The sequence below is a fragment of the Salvelinus namaycush genome, chromosome 12 (assembly GCF_016432855.1).
Source record: "Salvelinus namaycush isolate Seneca chromosome 12, SaNama_1.0, whole genome shotgun sequence".
Classification (NCBI taxonomy): domain Eukaryota; kingdom Metazoa; phylum Chordata; class Actinopteri; order Salmoniformes; family Salmonidae; genus Salvelinus; species Salvelinus namaycush.
The window spans coordinates 48,784,936-48,801,301 of record NC_052318.1 but is presented as its reverse complement, the minus strand read 5'-3'; the positions used below and the strand labels follow the sequence as shown (position 1 = coordinate 48,801,301).

Here is a 16,366-nt window from a genome sequence, read left to right as displayed (position 1 = left end):
TTTTGGGAACATTTCCCCAATCCTCCCTGTCAAACACCTCAAGTCATACATTGCAATACATTTTACAATAATATATTTGTAAATATCAGCATTAAACAACAATTGATCAGCCACTATAAACCTACTTTCCGCTTAGTAGTGCTTCAGGGTGTGGTACTCGACAAAGCAAGGAACTGCACGCAAGGCTGTGTCACATGGCTCAGACATGTACTTGGTCAACTTCCTTTGTTTCTGTCATCGGGTTGATGTTAGACAGACCTTGCAATGCCTCCTTGTGCTTTTTCCTTGCAGGGTGGTCTGAGGGACATCACTAGGAAAGTGGTGTTCAGTGAGGCGTAGAGGATTGTCACAGGCAGGCCGGCCCCCAGCAGACGGACAACGAGGAGTGTTGTACAGCTGGTATGAGAACACCTGTTCTGTGACCTGCCAGTGGACAATGTAGCTGTTGAGTAGGGCTATGTCTATTAGGTGGAAAAATACCTTCTTGTACTTTTTTAGGTATTTTCTGGCACAATCAACAAAACACTTCTGCATGTCCACTTTGTCAACTGCTCCCATCTTCTTGTTGTACTCCAAGACACAGTCTGGCTTAATTTTCCTCTCTCAGGTGACATAGTTCAGTTTTCCTGTGTTCGACATTTTGGAGGTCTGCACAGTGGACAGAACATGGACATCGCGTTTGTCATGCCCTTTCACTGCCACCATCTCCCCATTCATTTGGAACGTCACCTCCCCCTTGCTCATTTTCTTTTTGAATAGTGGAATCCCCTTCCTGTTGGATCTCACTGTGCCACAGGCCCCTGTGTTCTCCCTCAAAAGGAACCGTAAAAGTGTAGGGCTGCTGTACAAGTCGTCCACAAATACAGTGTGCCCCTTTCTGAGGTAAGGCTGCAGCGTGGTGATCACCACTGATCCAGATATGCCAAGACCCTCAAAATGGCTTGTCTGTGGTGGTGCAGGTGTAGATGATCAGGTCCTGTTCATATCCCGTCAGACGGTCACATAAAACAAAGAACTTGACTCCAAAATCTGTGGGGCTTTGATGGGATGTATTGGCGTAATGAAAGTCTTTCTTTCCAAGCCATGAGAGACTAATCAATGCACTGTGAGGCACAAACACTCTTCTAAATGCCCTGGTGAACCTGCCCAGGACATTCCTAATTTTGTGATGGGGGTCAGCAAGGTTGGCAGTGGCATTGTTCTCAAAGTGGAGCACTCTCAGCAAGACAAGGAAGTGGTCCTGGGAGAAAAAGGTTGGGAAACAACGGGTCTGCAGCATGGGGTCAGAGGTCCATTAGTCCCTCACAGAGCCCTTTTTCATCAGCCCCATCAGCAGCACCGTGACCAGGACGGTATACATTACACTGATAGTAGTGTAACCCATTTTGAGAGCTTCCCTGTTATGCTAGGGGCATGTCTTCTCTTTCAGTTCATGAGAATGCCTGCAAACAAATATGCATATTTAGTAGGCTAAAGGCATTCTGAATTTGGATTCATTTGAAGAGAGCCTTGGGTTTTTCTGTTATATGATAATGGGCAAACTGTTGGTTTCCTGCACCACACTCTCCACCAATTGCTCATCAAGGAACAGTTTAAAACACTCTGACGGGGTAGGCAGGGTGCTTTGTACGCCAGACAGGGTGTCATTGAAGTCTATCTCTGATGGTGTGAAGAGACAGGATCTCAAGCATCAGGGATATTCCTCCTTAACTTTAACCTCTTCTCCCTTGCAGCCTACAAGATTGGCAGCAGCACCAGCATCTTGGGGAGGTGAGGGATGCTTATTGCATGCAAGGTAGAGGTGGGCACCATTTTCCTCAGACATCTCACAGTCCAGAAGGTTGGGAGGGCAAATATTCCTCGTCACTATCTGATTGATCTGACTCACTCTCATACACAGATTCGTCATCAGAATGACAACATATTTATTGTATCTCCTCTTCAGTGAGGCGTTTCCTTTTGAAATCGGACATTATCTCTATAATCAATGGCTATCAGTGTCTATCAAGAGTTACATTTTTCTTTCAAGACAGATCGTAACTGTTTACCCTGGGTTGCCAGTTCAGACCCCTTTCCAGACCCCCATTTATAGATGAATTCCCCATCATAGTAATATTTCCTCCATCATATCCCCCCATGATACCTTCCCCCATTTCCACCCCCCATGCACTTGAAACCCCCCCACAAACACCCCTAAAATGTTTTCAACCAAATCTGGCAACCTGTTTGCCCTACGTTTAGGCTAGGCAGTAGGCTTGTATTTGGGTGATGATCTGTGAGGCGATAACATTTTATTTGCTGTTTAAACTGTAAACAACTTGTCAAGTCATGTGCTCCGGTTCTTGTATACACTGTAACAATCACATGCAGATTTGTAGCATGCTGAAAAGTGACCAAAGTAAGTTGATATTTTTTGGGCAATGGACTCAGCCATCTTTGACTTTGTTTATTTGCATCTTATGCCGCGTTCAAAACAACTGGGAATTCTGAAAAATAGAAGGTCAAATAATGACATCAGTGATCTTCAGGTCGGAAAGTCGGAGCTCTATAAAGAGTCCTGAGTTCCCGAGTTGGAATTCCGAGTTGGTTGACCGCTCAAATCAATTATTCCCAGTCGGAGCAAAAAAAATGTCAGAGTTCCCAGTTGTTTTGAACGCGGCATTATAGTAAATGGCATTCTGGGATTAGGACGTTTTTCACTTGTCAAACATGGCTGTGGATGTGTTCCGTGTAATGCTTGGGTGATGAAGTTCACATTTATCTTTTACAATAAGGGGTAAAACTGAGTAATACAGTTTAAGACCTTTATTTTCCATCAGTACAAAAAAAATGTAAATGCTGTTCAGACAACAATGCTGTTAAGTCGCGTTTTTTGCGTCATAAGTTCTGTTGCTGCTGTTCCAATCACATATTTGTGATGGTACGCTGCAGGGACCACACAACAATGATCACAAATATGTGATCATACAGGTCAAAGGGTTAAGGGCCCCCCTAGAGTCGATATGTCAATCTAAATTACATAACAACAAAAAATCCCCATCAAAATCCGTCAGTTTAAACTAGAGATACAGTACCAGTCCAAAATTTGAACACACCTACTCATTCAAAGGTTTTTCTGAATTTTTTACTATTTTCTACATTCTAAGATAATAGTGAAGACATCCAAACTATAACATAACACATATGGAATCATCTAGTAACCAAACAAGTGGTTAGTAGATATGAGTAGAAAAATCTGAACTTTTGACTGGTACTGTATGTTTTTTTTGCAGTGGATGCATCTCAAACCACCACATCCGCCAGACTCGCACTTCCAGTGAAAGGCTGCTGAGCTACAGCTGTGTTTGTCAGACCATGAGACACCCCGAAAATCAGTATTCTGAAAATGTCTTTAGCGTCCAATCGGTTTGACCTGGAACCTATTATGACTACTCTATGGAAAGGAGACTCTCATGAACACAAGTGTCAGGGGGCATGTCTGAAGTCGGTACCGTTGATGTGCCAACTTCTGTTTGCAAACGTTTGGACCATTTGGGCTACAAACTACTGGGAACCCACTGTGGAAAGGGGAGATTCTCATGAACATGATGGTGTTCTTCGTCTTGCACTACGACCCCCATAAATGTCACAGAACTCATCTGAAGGTAACCGGTGGAGCATGAAGGTAGTTTTGTGTTTTCCCCAAAAAAGGGGTTAAATAAGTGTCAAAAAAATGTATACATATATTTACAAAGTTTTATTTTATATCTCCTAGATTTAGGACAGACACTTCAAAACCTTGTTTCTTATTTATTTATTTTTTACTGTCCTTTTTGACATTTATGAAGGTATTATTCAATGCATTTCTATGGCCTTTTAAAAATATATATTTTATTTTGATACCTAACAGGATCCTAAAATTCTAAATAAAATAGCATCACCCCCCCCCCCCCCCCCCCCCTCACAAGTTAAAATGAGACACTAATGTCAGGGTACATATTATTCCTTACAGATATGATAGAGACGTACAGTGACAGTAAGTAATGGTTGCATCCTGAATTGCAGCCCTTGTCAAAATAAGTGCACTATAAAAGGGACACGGGTGCTATTTGGGACACAACCATGATTTTGTTTTGGCTCTTATTGCATAGGTATTGCATGAAGTGTTTGGTAGGTTTACCGAAGCTGTGGTAGTAGGAGGGCCTGGCCTTGTCTGCAGGGACAATAGAGCACAGCACTTTGGCCCCCTCCAGGGTTTCCTCAGGGTTGTTCTTCATAGGGGGCACTTTGATTATGTTATACAAGGCACCTAAAATGACAGGGACACAGTTAGTACACAACCTCTCACAGTGTTGTAATACTGTGTCACAACACTGGTGTATGCAATAAATAATCACCTAAACTCACAGGAACACTTTCTACACAACCTGTCACCCTGTGATATTGTGTCAGAGCCACGTAAAACACACACACTTGTATTTAAACAAGAAATACTTGTATATAAATACAGTTAATTTATTGTATATAAGTAACTCACAGAGATTACAGTAAATAATAAGTTGTCGAAAATTAAGACCCAGTGTGCTCATTGTTCAACGAAAACCACTGTTGTCTATGGGGTTGCCATGACAGCTTGGTATGTTTGAGGAAGATAGTTACCCCCTCACCCATTTGAGATTGGCTAAACGTAAATAAAGCTTTTAAAATATATCTTACCGGTTTAAATCCACACTTAATTCTGTCTCAGGTCGCACTGAGGTTTAAGGTGCAATATTAGCCTTATGTATATTACAATATTTTCATTAAAGGGACACTTCAACATTTTATGTCTCCTGCACCATACCAGTTTCTACATACGTGAAAACAGTAATTTTCTACATTCTGAAGAAAAGATCCTAAGAAAATGACCTCCTATGTTGTCAAAGTAAAAAAGTGGTGAAGTTCCCCTTACAGTGAGCTTGAAAACCCCATCCCGGCTCTACAGTGCTACCATTTTGGTCGCATATGCTCCTAAATATTTTGCTGTGCTACCTGGAGCACCAGTGCAAATAGAAAAAAAATCACACAACATTTAGTAGCTCCTTCACAAACATGTATTTGTTGCTGGAAACTTCCCACAAGTTTGTGGGAAATTTGCTGCTAACTAAATAGTGTGCCACAAAATAAGTTTGCCAACTTTTGCCACTAGTCGTGAATCTGCTATAATGTTTATTGCCTCTAGTTGCAAACAGTTCACCAGTGATTTTTGTCTGGCAGACATTTCTTTAAAGATTATATTTGTAAATGTGGCAAACATGTGGCAACAACATTTACTGCCACTATGTTTACCAGAAGCCGTTTCCGGTGATCACATCAGGCGGTGAAGAGAGTTGGAGGCGATGCAGAGAGTTGAAGAGAGTTGAAGGCGGTGAAGAGAATTGAAGGCGGTGAAGAGAGTTGAGTTGAAGGGGAAAGGGGCCACAGTGCTGAAGATGACATGGCGGTGGATGCACCGCAACCAGTTGCAAATGTTATACGTCTGGACACACTTATTGTGAAGAAGATGGATTTTTTTGCATTTATAGCCACAGTTATTCATTGTATTACACAAGTGTCCAAGAAGCTGGACATCATTATATCTGCAGCCAAGAAGTTTTTGGGCCTCCAAAACTACAAGACATGGCAGAAGCACTGCAAGAACAACTGTCGCCAGAAAATGTCCCAACCTCACAAGATCCTTCTGCGCCTGTGTAGGGATCTGATTAAAATGTTGTAAGAAAAGCAGGCTGATTTAGTTTCATTTAAATGTTATTATTGATAGTTGTTATGGATGTGTATGTACAGTTGAAGTCGGAAGTTTACATACACTTAGGTTGGAGTCATTAAAACTTGTTTTTCAACCACTCCACAAATTTCTTGTTAACAAACTAAAGTTTTGGCAAGTCGGTTAGGATCTCTACTTTGTGCATGACACAAGTAATTTTTCCAAAAATTGTTTACAAACAGATTATTTCACTTAAAATTCGCTGTATCACAATTCAAGTGGGTCAGAAGTTTACATAGACTAAGTTGACTGCCTTTAAACAACTTGGAAAATTACAGAAAATGATGTCATGGCTTTAGAAGCTTCTGATAGGCTAATTGACATCATTTGAGCCAAGTGGAGGTGTACCTGTGGATGTATTTCAAGGCCTAGCTTCAAACTCAGTGCCTCTTTGCTTGACATCATAGGAAAATCAAAAGAAATCAGCCAAGATCTCAGAAAAAAAAATTGTAGACCTCCACAAGTCTGGTTCATCCTTGGGAGTAATTTCCAAACTCCTGAAGGTACCACATTCATCTGTATAAACAATAGTATGCAAGTATAAACACCATGGGACCATGCAGCCATCATACCGCTCAGGAAGGAGATGAAGTTCTGTCTCCTAGAGATGAATGCACTTTGGTGCAAAAAGTGCAAATCAATCCCAGAACAACAGCAAAGGACCTTGTGAACGGGCTGGAGGAAACAGGTACAAAAGTATCCATATCCACAGTAAAAAAAGTCCTATATCGACATAACCTGAAAGGCCGTTCAGCAAGGAAGAAGCCACTACTCCAAAACCGCCATAAAAAAAGCCAGACTACAGTTTGCAAATGCACATGGGGACAAAGATAATACTTTTTGGAGAAATGTCCTCTGGTCTGATGAAACAAAAACAGAACTGTTTGTCCATAATGACCATTGTTATGTTTGGAGGAAAAAGGGGGATGCTTGCAAGCCGAAGAACACCATCCCAACCGTGAAGCACGGGGGTGGCAGCATCATATTGTGGGAGTGTTTTCTGCAGAAGGGACTCGAGCACTTTACAAAATAGATGGCATCATGAGAAAATAAAATTATGTGGATATATTGAAGCAACATCTCAAGACATCAGTCAGGAAGTTAAAGCTTGGTCGCAAGTGGGTCTTCCAAATGGACAATGACCCCAAGCATACTTCCAAAGTTGTGGCAAAATGGCTTAAAGTTAAGGTATTGGAGTGGCCAGCACAAAGCCCTGACCTCAATCCCATAGAAAATGTGTGGGCAGAACTGAAAAACCATGTGCGAGCAAGGAGGCCTACAAACCTGACTCAGTTACACCAGCTCTGTCAGGAGGAATGGGCCAAAATTCACCCAACTTATTGTGGGAAGCTTGTGGAACGCTACCCGAAATGTTTGACCCAAGTTAAACAATTTAAAGGCAATGCTACCAAATACTAATTGAGTGTATCTAAACTTCTGACACACTGGGAATGTGATGAAAGAAATAACAGCTGAAATAAATCATTCTTCCTGCTATTAATCTGACATTTCACATTCTTAAAATAAAGTGGTGATCCTAACGGACCTAAGACAGGGAATTTTTACTAGGATTAAATGTCAGGAATTGTAAAAAACTGAGTTTAAATGTATTTGGCTAAGGTGTATGTAAACTTCCGACTTCAACTGTATGTGTGTGTGTTTTTGTTTTGATATTATATTTATATATTTATATCATATTTTTGCAATGATGCATGTCAATATGGTAGTCATCCTTCCGTTGCATGTTAGCTTGCACAACAGCTAGCTAGCTAGCAACAATATGAGTATATTTGACATCAAAGCAAAACATTACTTTAGCAGATGGATACCCTTCCTGTGGTGTTGGAAGAGGCTGTATTGGGAGGAGAATGCATCAACACCCTGGAAATATGTTTGAGGTAAACTCACTCATAAACATTTTTTGCGTGATGAATGTCTTCAAGATTGATAAGGTAATTAAATCCATGTATTCTCATAAATGTAGCCCTTACATTCATTGTTTGTAACAATTAGATATTTTATTGTTTTAAACTAGTAGCTAGCTTATTTTAATCGTGTGTTGTTCCCTCACTCTTTCTAGTTTGCAATTGGTTAGCTACAAGGCAAACATACAGATTGAGGCCTTCAATCAAACTGAGGACAGAGAAATGTGTACACCAGACAAGTCAAGACTTCTTCCATGCATAGATTTGAGATGTAAGGTACATGTAAAACATGTTGGGTTGTTTGGATGACCCGAATGCTTGGTTGCAAGCATTGGGTCAATTGTTGGGTTGTTTTCTGCAAATACAGAAAGGTTGGGTTGTTGGTGCTGGGTTATTAGGTTGGGTTATGAATATTTGCTAGTATTCTAGTTCTAGTGCGACTGAGTGACTGACCAGTGAAAACAGCTAACTTTATTTTGTCCAATCATAGTTATGGTAGCTAGCTAACCATTTTCTGTACTAATATCTCTGGCTGTGGTAACGTTAGCTAGCTAGCTAATGTAACAGTTGTTAAAATACTTTGTGAATTTCACCAGGTTCATGTATTATTATAGCATGTTGATGTGTTATTATTCATGCCTGCGTCCTGGCAATAGGGGAGTGTGTACTTGAATTTTGTCCTGCGTGCTCGTGCTCAAATAATTTTGATGCACTATGAGGTAGGCACCCTTTTTCTGTCGTCTTCAGAAAAGTTAGATTCCTTTAAGCATAAAGTCATGACACACAGTGTTTTGTTCATGAATAATGTTGTATATTTAGAGTTTACTCAGAGATGGTACAGACAAATTCTCCATTCATGAATGGGATGAGTTGATGAGAATGTACTTGAAGAGGAAGGTGCCATCTTTCCCCTCTCAGCTCTTCAGGCGTAGGGAATGGAGGGTTTGTGGCTCAACAGATCACTCCACTGTGATGCACTGTAGACATGATAACCTGTGCCACTGTTGCTTTCCCCAGATCATTGGAAGTCAAATTGTCCAAAACAGGGGGAACGCTATGCCAATCCTGGCGGTGAGAGACACCCAACACAGCAGCAGAGAAACCCACCACATCAGCAACCGTTAAACTGACACACCTACAGGTGAAGGGGGGGAATGTGGGTGTTCAACTGTCTGTCCCTAAGAAAGAATCTGATGATCTCGAGAAAACATATGAGATTTTGTGCTCTGATGCGAAAGGAGAGAAAATTGTTATGTGATGTTCACAAGAGGTTGAGGCTTTTTCAAATGTGTTTTACACCTCTGTGTCTGTACATGGGAGTGCAGCTTAAGGGCATGCTTGACACTGGGTTTATGGCCTGTACATTGAATGAACATGCTGAGCAGATACTTTTGGAAGCAGGTGCCCTTCCTCAGCATTATCAGCCTCCTACAGAGTTAGTATTAGTGGGTTGTAGGGGGAAGAAGGCCTAACCAATGGGATTGATGTTAAAGTGTCCACCCTATTTGTCCCTGGACAGCGTGATGAACTTCTACTGGGATTGAATGTCATCAAGCATATATTGCATTAGATGAAGGGCACAGACAAATACTGGAAGCTAGTCAACAACATTGATGACCAGACTCACTGACCAGAGGTGTGTCACAAGATGGAAGGGACAGGAAGTTGATGGCAAGATTTAGATCGTGAAGCTCACTCAAGCTGTGACTATTTTTCCCAAGACTGAACACGTAGTTTGGGGTAAATTTCCAAAAAATGTGGCATTGTCTCCAGGCAGCACTGTAATAGTCGAGCCTACCAGGTCAAAGGTCATGCCCAGAAACATACTTGTGGGTAGAGTTATTATGCTCATGACAGCGTGAGAGCAGAGATTATGATGCCGCCGACAGAGATGGTCACCTCGCTTCGCGTTCTTAGGAAACTATGCAGTATTTCTTTTTTTATGTATTACTTCTTATAGGAAATCTTACGTCTTATTACATATAGCCGGGAAGAACTATTGGATATAAGAGCAAAGTCAACTTACGAACATTATGACCAGGAATACGACTTTCCCGAAGCAGATCCTCTCTTTGGACGGTCTTCTGGTCAGGCTTCGTAAACGGAAACATCGCTCACTCCTGAGTATTCTAGTTGCCAATGTCTAGTCTCTTGACAACAAGGTAGACAAAATCTGAACAAGAGTTGCCTTCCAGAGAGACATCAGAGACTGTAACATTCTCTGTTTCAAAGAAACATGGCTCTCTCGGGATATGTTCTCGGAATCGGTCCAGCCACCAGGCTTCTCCATACATCACGCCGACAGAGATAAACACCTCTCTGGGAAGAGGAAGTGCGGGGGTGTATGCTTTATGATTAACAACTCATGGTGTGATCATAACAACACACAGGAACGCAGGTCCTTCTGCTCACCGGACCTTGAATTCCTTACAATCAAATGCCGGCCATTCTACCTACCAAAATAATTATTGTCAGTTATAGTCACAGCTGTGTACATCCCCCCTCAAGCGAACACCAAGACGGCCCTCAAGGAACTTCACTGGACTCTATGTAAACTGGAAACTATATACCCGGAGGCTGCATTCATTGTAGCTGGGGATTTTAACAAAGCAAATTTGAGATCAATGGTACCTAAATTTTGTCAGCATATTGATTGCATGACACGTAGGGCTAATACTCTCGACCACTGCTACTCTAACTTCCGCGATGCATACGAAGCCCTCCCCCTTCCTCCCTTTGGCAAATCCGACCACGACACCATCTTGCTCGTCCCGGATTATAGGCAGGAACTCAAACAGGATGTATACCAGTGACGAGAACCATTCAACGTTGGACTGACCAATCGGAAGCCATGCTCCAAGATTATATGTTCCAGTCAGCCTCAGAGAATGACACTGATCTATACGCTGATTCGGTGAGTGCGTTTATAAATAAGTGCATTGGCGATGTCATAACCATTGTGACTATTAAAACCTACCCTAACCAGAAACCGTGGATGGATGGCGGGATTCGCGAAAAACTGATATCGCGATCCACTGATTTAACCATGGAAAGGGGTCTGACGATTTGGCTGAATATAAGCAGTGTAGTTATTCCCTCCGCAAGGCAATTAACCTTTTCTCAATCTAGGGGGTGCTGTTTCCACTTTGGAAAATATCGTCTCCAAATTAAACTGCCTCATACTCAATTCTTGCTCGTACAATATGCATATTATTATTACTATTGGATAGAAAACAATCTCTAGTTTCTAAAACCGTTTGAATTATGTCTGTGGGTGAACCAGAACTCTTTCTGCAGCGAAATCCATGACAGGAACTGCGAAGGTCTGAAAACGAGGCTCTGTTCTCAGATCAGTTTAAAGCTCTGTATGTATCCTATGGGTCGACATGAACTGCACCCGCCTTCCCCTGGATGTCAGTAACCAATGAGAAGTGGAATGGAGTGTCTACGTAGTTCTCAGAGCTTATAAAAGGCCAAGGAACGAAGGGAGCTCTCTTTTCGACGTTCGTCATTGCGCAAAGCAAGATCTCAGGATGGCATTTTGAAACGCTCAGTTATCGGCCTTAGCTATATCCGTCTGTAATTTAATTCGATATAGGTGTTAGAAACATCATAACGAAGTTATTTTAAACCGAGTTATATCAGTTTATGCGAGTATATTGCTATTTTCGGAATTTCCTTAGTATTGCGCTTTGAACATTTGGGCATGTTGTGGCCACATAGCTATTGTTAGCTGCTAATTCCGAAGTTGAAGACGACGTTTTACAACCAAGCAACGATTCTTTTGGACAAAGGACCACTTGCCCAAGATTCTGATGGAAGCTCGTCCAAAAGTAAGAGCTATTTATGATGTTATTCCGTATTTATGTGGAAAAATGTAAACGCATTTGTCCGCCATTATTGCGGCACTAGTCTGGCTGTAACGCACACTGTATGTCTAGTAACGTTAATTTTAAAAATCTAACTCAGCGGTTGCATTAATAACTAATGCATCTTTCATTTGCTGTCCAACCTGTATTTTTTTGTCAATCTAATCGATAAATAATCGTAAACTTAGGTGCCTTTCCAAGATGGCGCCGGCCAGAATGCATGACCTGTTGCCACTGATCACATTGTATAACCACGATTTGTGCTGCTAAATATGCACATTTTCGAACAAAACCTATATGCATTGTGTAATATGATGTTACAGGACTGTCATCTGACGAAGTATATCAAGGTTAGTCAAAAATTATATATCTTTTGCTGTATTGTTACGATCGCTAACCTGTGCTGCTGGTAAATTGCTTGTGTTTCTGGCTATTGTGCTAAGCTAATATAATGCTATATTGTGTTTTCGCTGTAAAACACTTAAAAAATCTGACATATTGGCTGGATTCACAAGATGTTGGGCTTTCATTTGCTGTACGCTGTGTATTTTTCAGAAATGTTTTAAGATGAGTAATTAGGTATTTGACGTTGGTCTCTGTAATTATTCTGGCAGCTTCGGCACTATTTCAGATTGCAGCTGCAATGTAGAACTGTGATTTATACCTGAAATATGCACATTTTTCTAAAAAAACATATGCTATACAATAAATATGTTATCAGACTGTCATCTTATGAAGTTGTTTCTTGGTTAGTGGCTATATATATCTTTATTTGGTCGAAATTGTGATAGCTACCCATGCAGGAAAAAAATGGTGGGAAAAAAAAGTTGTGTATTTTGCTATCGTGGTTAGCTAATAGATTTACATATTGTGTCTTCCCTGTAAAACATTTTAAAAATCAGAAATGATGGCTGGATTCACAAGATCTGTATCTTTCATCTGGTGCCTTGGACTTGTGATTTAATGATATTTAGATGCTAGTATTTACTTGTGACGCTATGCTAGGCTATGCTAGTCAGCTTTTTTACTGTGGGGGGTGCTCCCGGATCCGGGATGAGTACTAAGTAGAAGTTAAACAAGCAAAATGCTGGTACAGGGACAAGGTGGAGTTGCAATTCAACGGCTCAGACACGAGACATATGTGGCAGGGTCTACAGGAAATCACGGACTACAAAATCAAAAACAGCCACGTCACGGATACCGAAGTCATGCTTCCAGGAAAACTAAACACCTTCTTTGCCCGCTTTGAGGATAATACAGTGCCACCGTCGCACCGACATAGACATTGATGGATGCCAAGTGACTGACCAGTGGAAGGAGAAACTTGTGAATGCCATCACAAAATATGAAAACATCTTCTCAAGACATAATCTGGACTGCGGAGGAGCCAGGGGTTATGTTCACCGTATCTACCTGGTTGATGACAGACCCTTCTGCCTACCATAAAGAAGGGTTCCGCCTGCTCATTACATGAAGCTGAGGAAGGTGTTAACAGATATGGAGGAAGTAGTTCTTATATGCAAGTCGGTTAGTGAGTATGCCTCCCCTTTAGTCATGGTATGGAAGAAAGACGGGAGTCTGAGGTTATGGATTGACTTCAGGTGGATGAATGCACGAACGGGGGAGGACGCTCATCCCCTTCCTCATCAAGCAGATTGTCTCGCAGCCCTTGGTGGCAGTGCATTTTTCAGCACCATGGACTTAATCTCAGGATTGTATAACATCCCAGTTCATGAAGAGGACAAGAAGTACACAGCCTTTACCAAACTGATGGGACTTTATGAGTAGCCTCCCAGCCTCTTTCCTGAGAATTATGTTAAGCATATTTGGGGACATACATTTCTCAAATCTCCTTTGTTACCTGGATGACTTGTTGGTCTTTGCACCCACCGAGGAACTGGCTCTGCAGTGACTTGAAGTTGTGTTTAGCCATCTTAGTGCCAACAACCTCAAACTAGCACCCAAGAAATGGCGATGTCCGATTGGACTGAGGAGTGTGTCATTGCATTCCAGAAGCTGAAGGATGTTCTTCTGAATTGTGTTGTGCTGGCTCACCCTGATTTTGAGAGGCTGTTCATTCTCTTCACTGACGCTTCTTTGGATGGTCTCGGGGCTGTGCTTTGTCAAGTGCCTGAAGGTGCAGATAAAGCAAAGCCCATAGCATTCGTGAGCAAGACCTTGAGTAAGTTGCAGAGAAGGTATCCGGCACACAGACTTGAATTTCTAGCGCTGAAATGGAGCGTGTGTGAGAAATTTAGTCACTGGCTTAAGGGGCATGAGTTCACGTTCTGGACAGATAGTAACCTGTTAACGTACATCATGACAAAACCTAAGCTGGACGCTTGTGAGCAAAGATGGGTTGCCAAGCTGGCACAGTACAACTTCGAATTGAAGCATTTCCCAGACAGCAGAATATGCACTGAGCCGTGACCCCTTGCAGTGACTGTCGCGCAGAGACTGATGAGGGAGTCCTACCAAGCACGCCTGTCTGAGGCTGTTGGGACTCTAAATGATGATGTGTCCAAGATGCCTTCCTGTGGGCTTCTATCCCCAGGAGATAACCTCCTTGACCACTGCTGAAGTGAAAGCCATATGTCAGCTCCATATCGACTGAGACTGTTCAACGGAGATGCAAGCAATCCATCTTGGATCCACCAGCTGCTTTCTCCTGGTATTGGCACTTTGCCTGAACTTTTGTATGAGGATCTTTGGGATCTCCAGCTGGAAGACTGTGATTTCCAAGGTCATCCCTTCCATCTTCAATAAGAAACGGCCCACCAGGCGAGACCGATATGCTGTTTCTTCTAAATTGTTGTTGCTGATGAAGCAGTGGGATCCCAAGCGGAGTTCTGTATCATGTCATTAACTTCTCTAGGGTAGGGGGCAGCATTCGGAATGTTGGATGAAATGCATGCCCAAATTAAACGGCCTGTTTCTCGGGCCCAGAAGATATGATATGCATATAACTGGTAGATTCGGATAGAAAACACTCTAAAGTTTCCAAAACTGTTAAAATAGTGTCTGTGAGTTTAACAGAACTGATTTGGCAGGCGAAAACCTGAGAAAAATCCATTCAGGAAGTAGTTTTCTATTCAATGCCATTACAGTATCCCTTGACTTAGGACTCAACTTGCAGTTTCTATGCCTTCCACTAGATGTCAACAGTATTTAGAAAGTGTTTCAGTCTGGTATTCTGAAAAATGAGGAAGTAAGAGCAGTCTGAAGGAGCTTTTTCTTGAGCACAACCGAGAGAGTGCGTTTCTTGTTTACATTTTATATTGACGACGTTATTGTCCGGTTGAAATAGTATCGATTATTTAGGCTAAAAACAACCTGAGGTTTGAATATAAACATCGTTTGACATGTTTCTATGAACTTTACGGATACAATTTGGATTTTTTTGTCTTCCTGTTTTGACTGCGTTTGAGCCTGTGGATTACTGAAGAAAACGCAAACAAAACTAAGGTTTTTGGGTATAAAGAGACTTTATCGAACAAGAGGAACATTTATTGAGTAAATGAATGTCTGCTGAGTGCAACCATATGAATATCATCAAAGGTAAGGGATTAATTTTATCTCTATTTCTAAATTGTGTAACTGTTCTATCTGGCTGGCTACTGTTTGTAATGATTTGTCTTGTGGGCATGTTCTCATAATCGTAATGTATGCTTTCGCCGTAAAGCATTTTTTAAATCTGACACCGTGGTTGGATTCACAAGAAGTTAACCTTTAAACTTATGTAAAATATGTTTTGTTTTCTGAATTTTTATAATGTGTATTTCTGTATTTGAATTTGGCGCCCAGCAGTTTCACTGGCTGTTGAAGTGGTGGGACGATACCGTCTCACGTGCCCAAGAGAGGTTAAGGAGAGTCACAAAAGCCAGAGATAGGTCCAGTATGTCTTACCAGAGGTGTTGAGACTCAAAGCAATGACCGGCATTCACGTCCTTGCAGGACATCAAGGCCAAGCTAGAACTCTAGCCCTGGACAGACAGAGGTTTTTCTGGCCTGCAATGGAGAGAGACATCAAGGAGTATGTGCGCTTCTGCCAGAGATGAATTTTAGCAAAGACTCCAGAGCCAGTGGCTAGAGCTCCATTAGAGAGCATCAAAACCTGCTCTCCCATGGAGTTGGTGTGTTTGGATTTTTGGACATCGGAAGACAGTAAGGAGAGCTCAGTTGACGTTCTAGTGGTGACCGGCCACTTCACTAAACTTGCCCATGCATGGCTATGCAGAAACCAGACAGCCAAGCAAGTAGTTCGTAAACTGTGGGATCATGTCTTCTGTGTCTACGGATTTGCTGCAAGGATCCATACTGATCCGGGTGTGAATTTCGACAGCGAGCTAATAGCAGAACTGTTTAAGCTCTCTGGTGTCCAAAAGTCAAGAACCACGGCGTATCACCCAATGGGGAATGGAGCGACTGAACGCTTCAACAGGACTTTAGGCAGCATGCTCAGGAGTCTACCCCGGAAAACCAAAGAACATTGGCCTTAACAAATCTAGTCATTGACATTCGCCTACAATGCCACTGTTCAGGAGACTATGGGCTATGCTCCATTCTTTCTCATGTTTGGTAGGGTCCCTCAGCTCCCAGTGGATGTGATGTTCCACAATGTCTTGGACGACTCCAGTGTTGTGGATTTCAACAAGTACGTTGAGATTCTGATCACTGGGCTGAATGAAGCTATGAGTGTTGCCGAAAGGCACACTGATAAGCAACAGAGACGACAAGGCCTATGCTCCATTCTACGACAAGCGGGTTAGAGGCATCAGTTTATCCATGGG

General features: G+C 42.0%; 1 protein-coding gene across 1 annotated transcript in view; it reads right to left on the bottom strand.

Annotated features, from left to right (window-relative positions):
* Nucleotides 1-16,366, bottom strand: part of bco2a (beta-carotene oxygenase 2a) — a 102,063-nt gene that overhangs the window by 38,569 nt on the left and 47,128 nt on the right. The window contains exon 6 of the mRNA XM_039005962.1: nucleotides 4,160-4,288. Coding sequence (XP_038861890.1) covers nucleotides 4,160-4,288 — 129 coding nt within the window. The remainder of the gene's footprint in view (nucleotides 1-4,159; nucleotides 4,289-16,366) is intronic.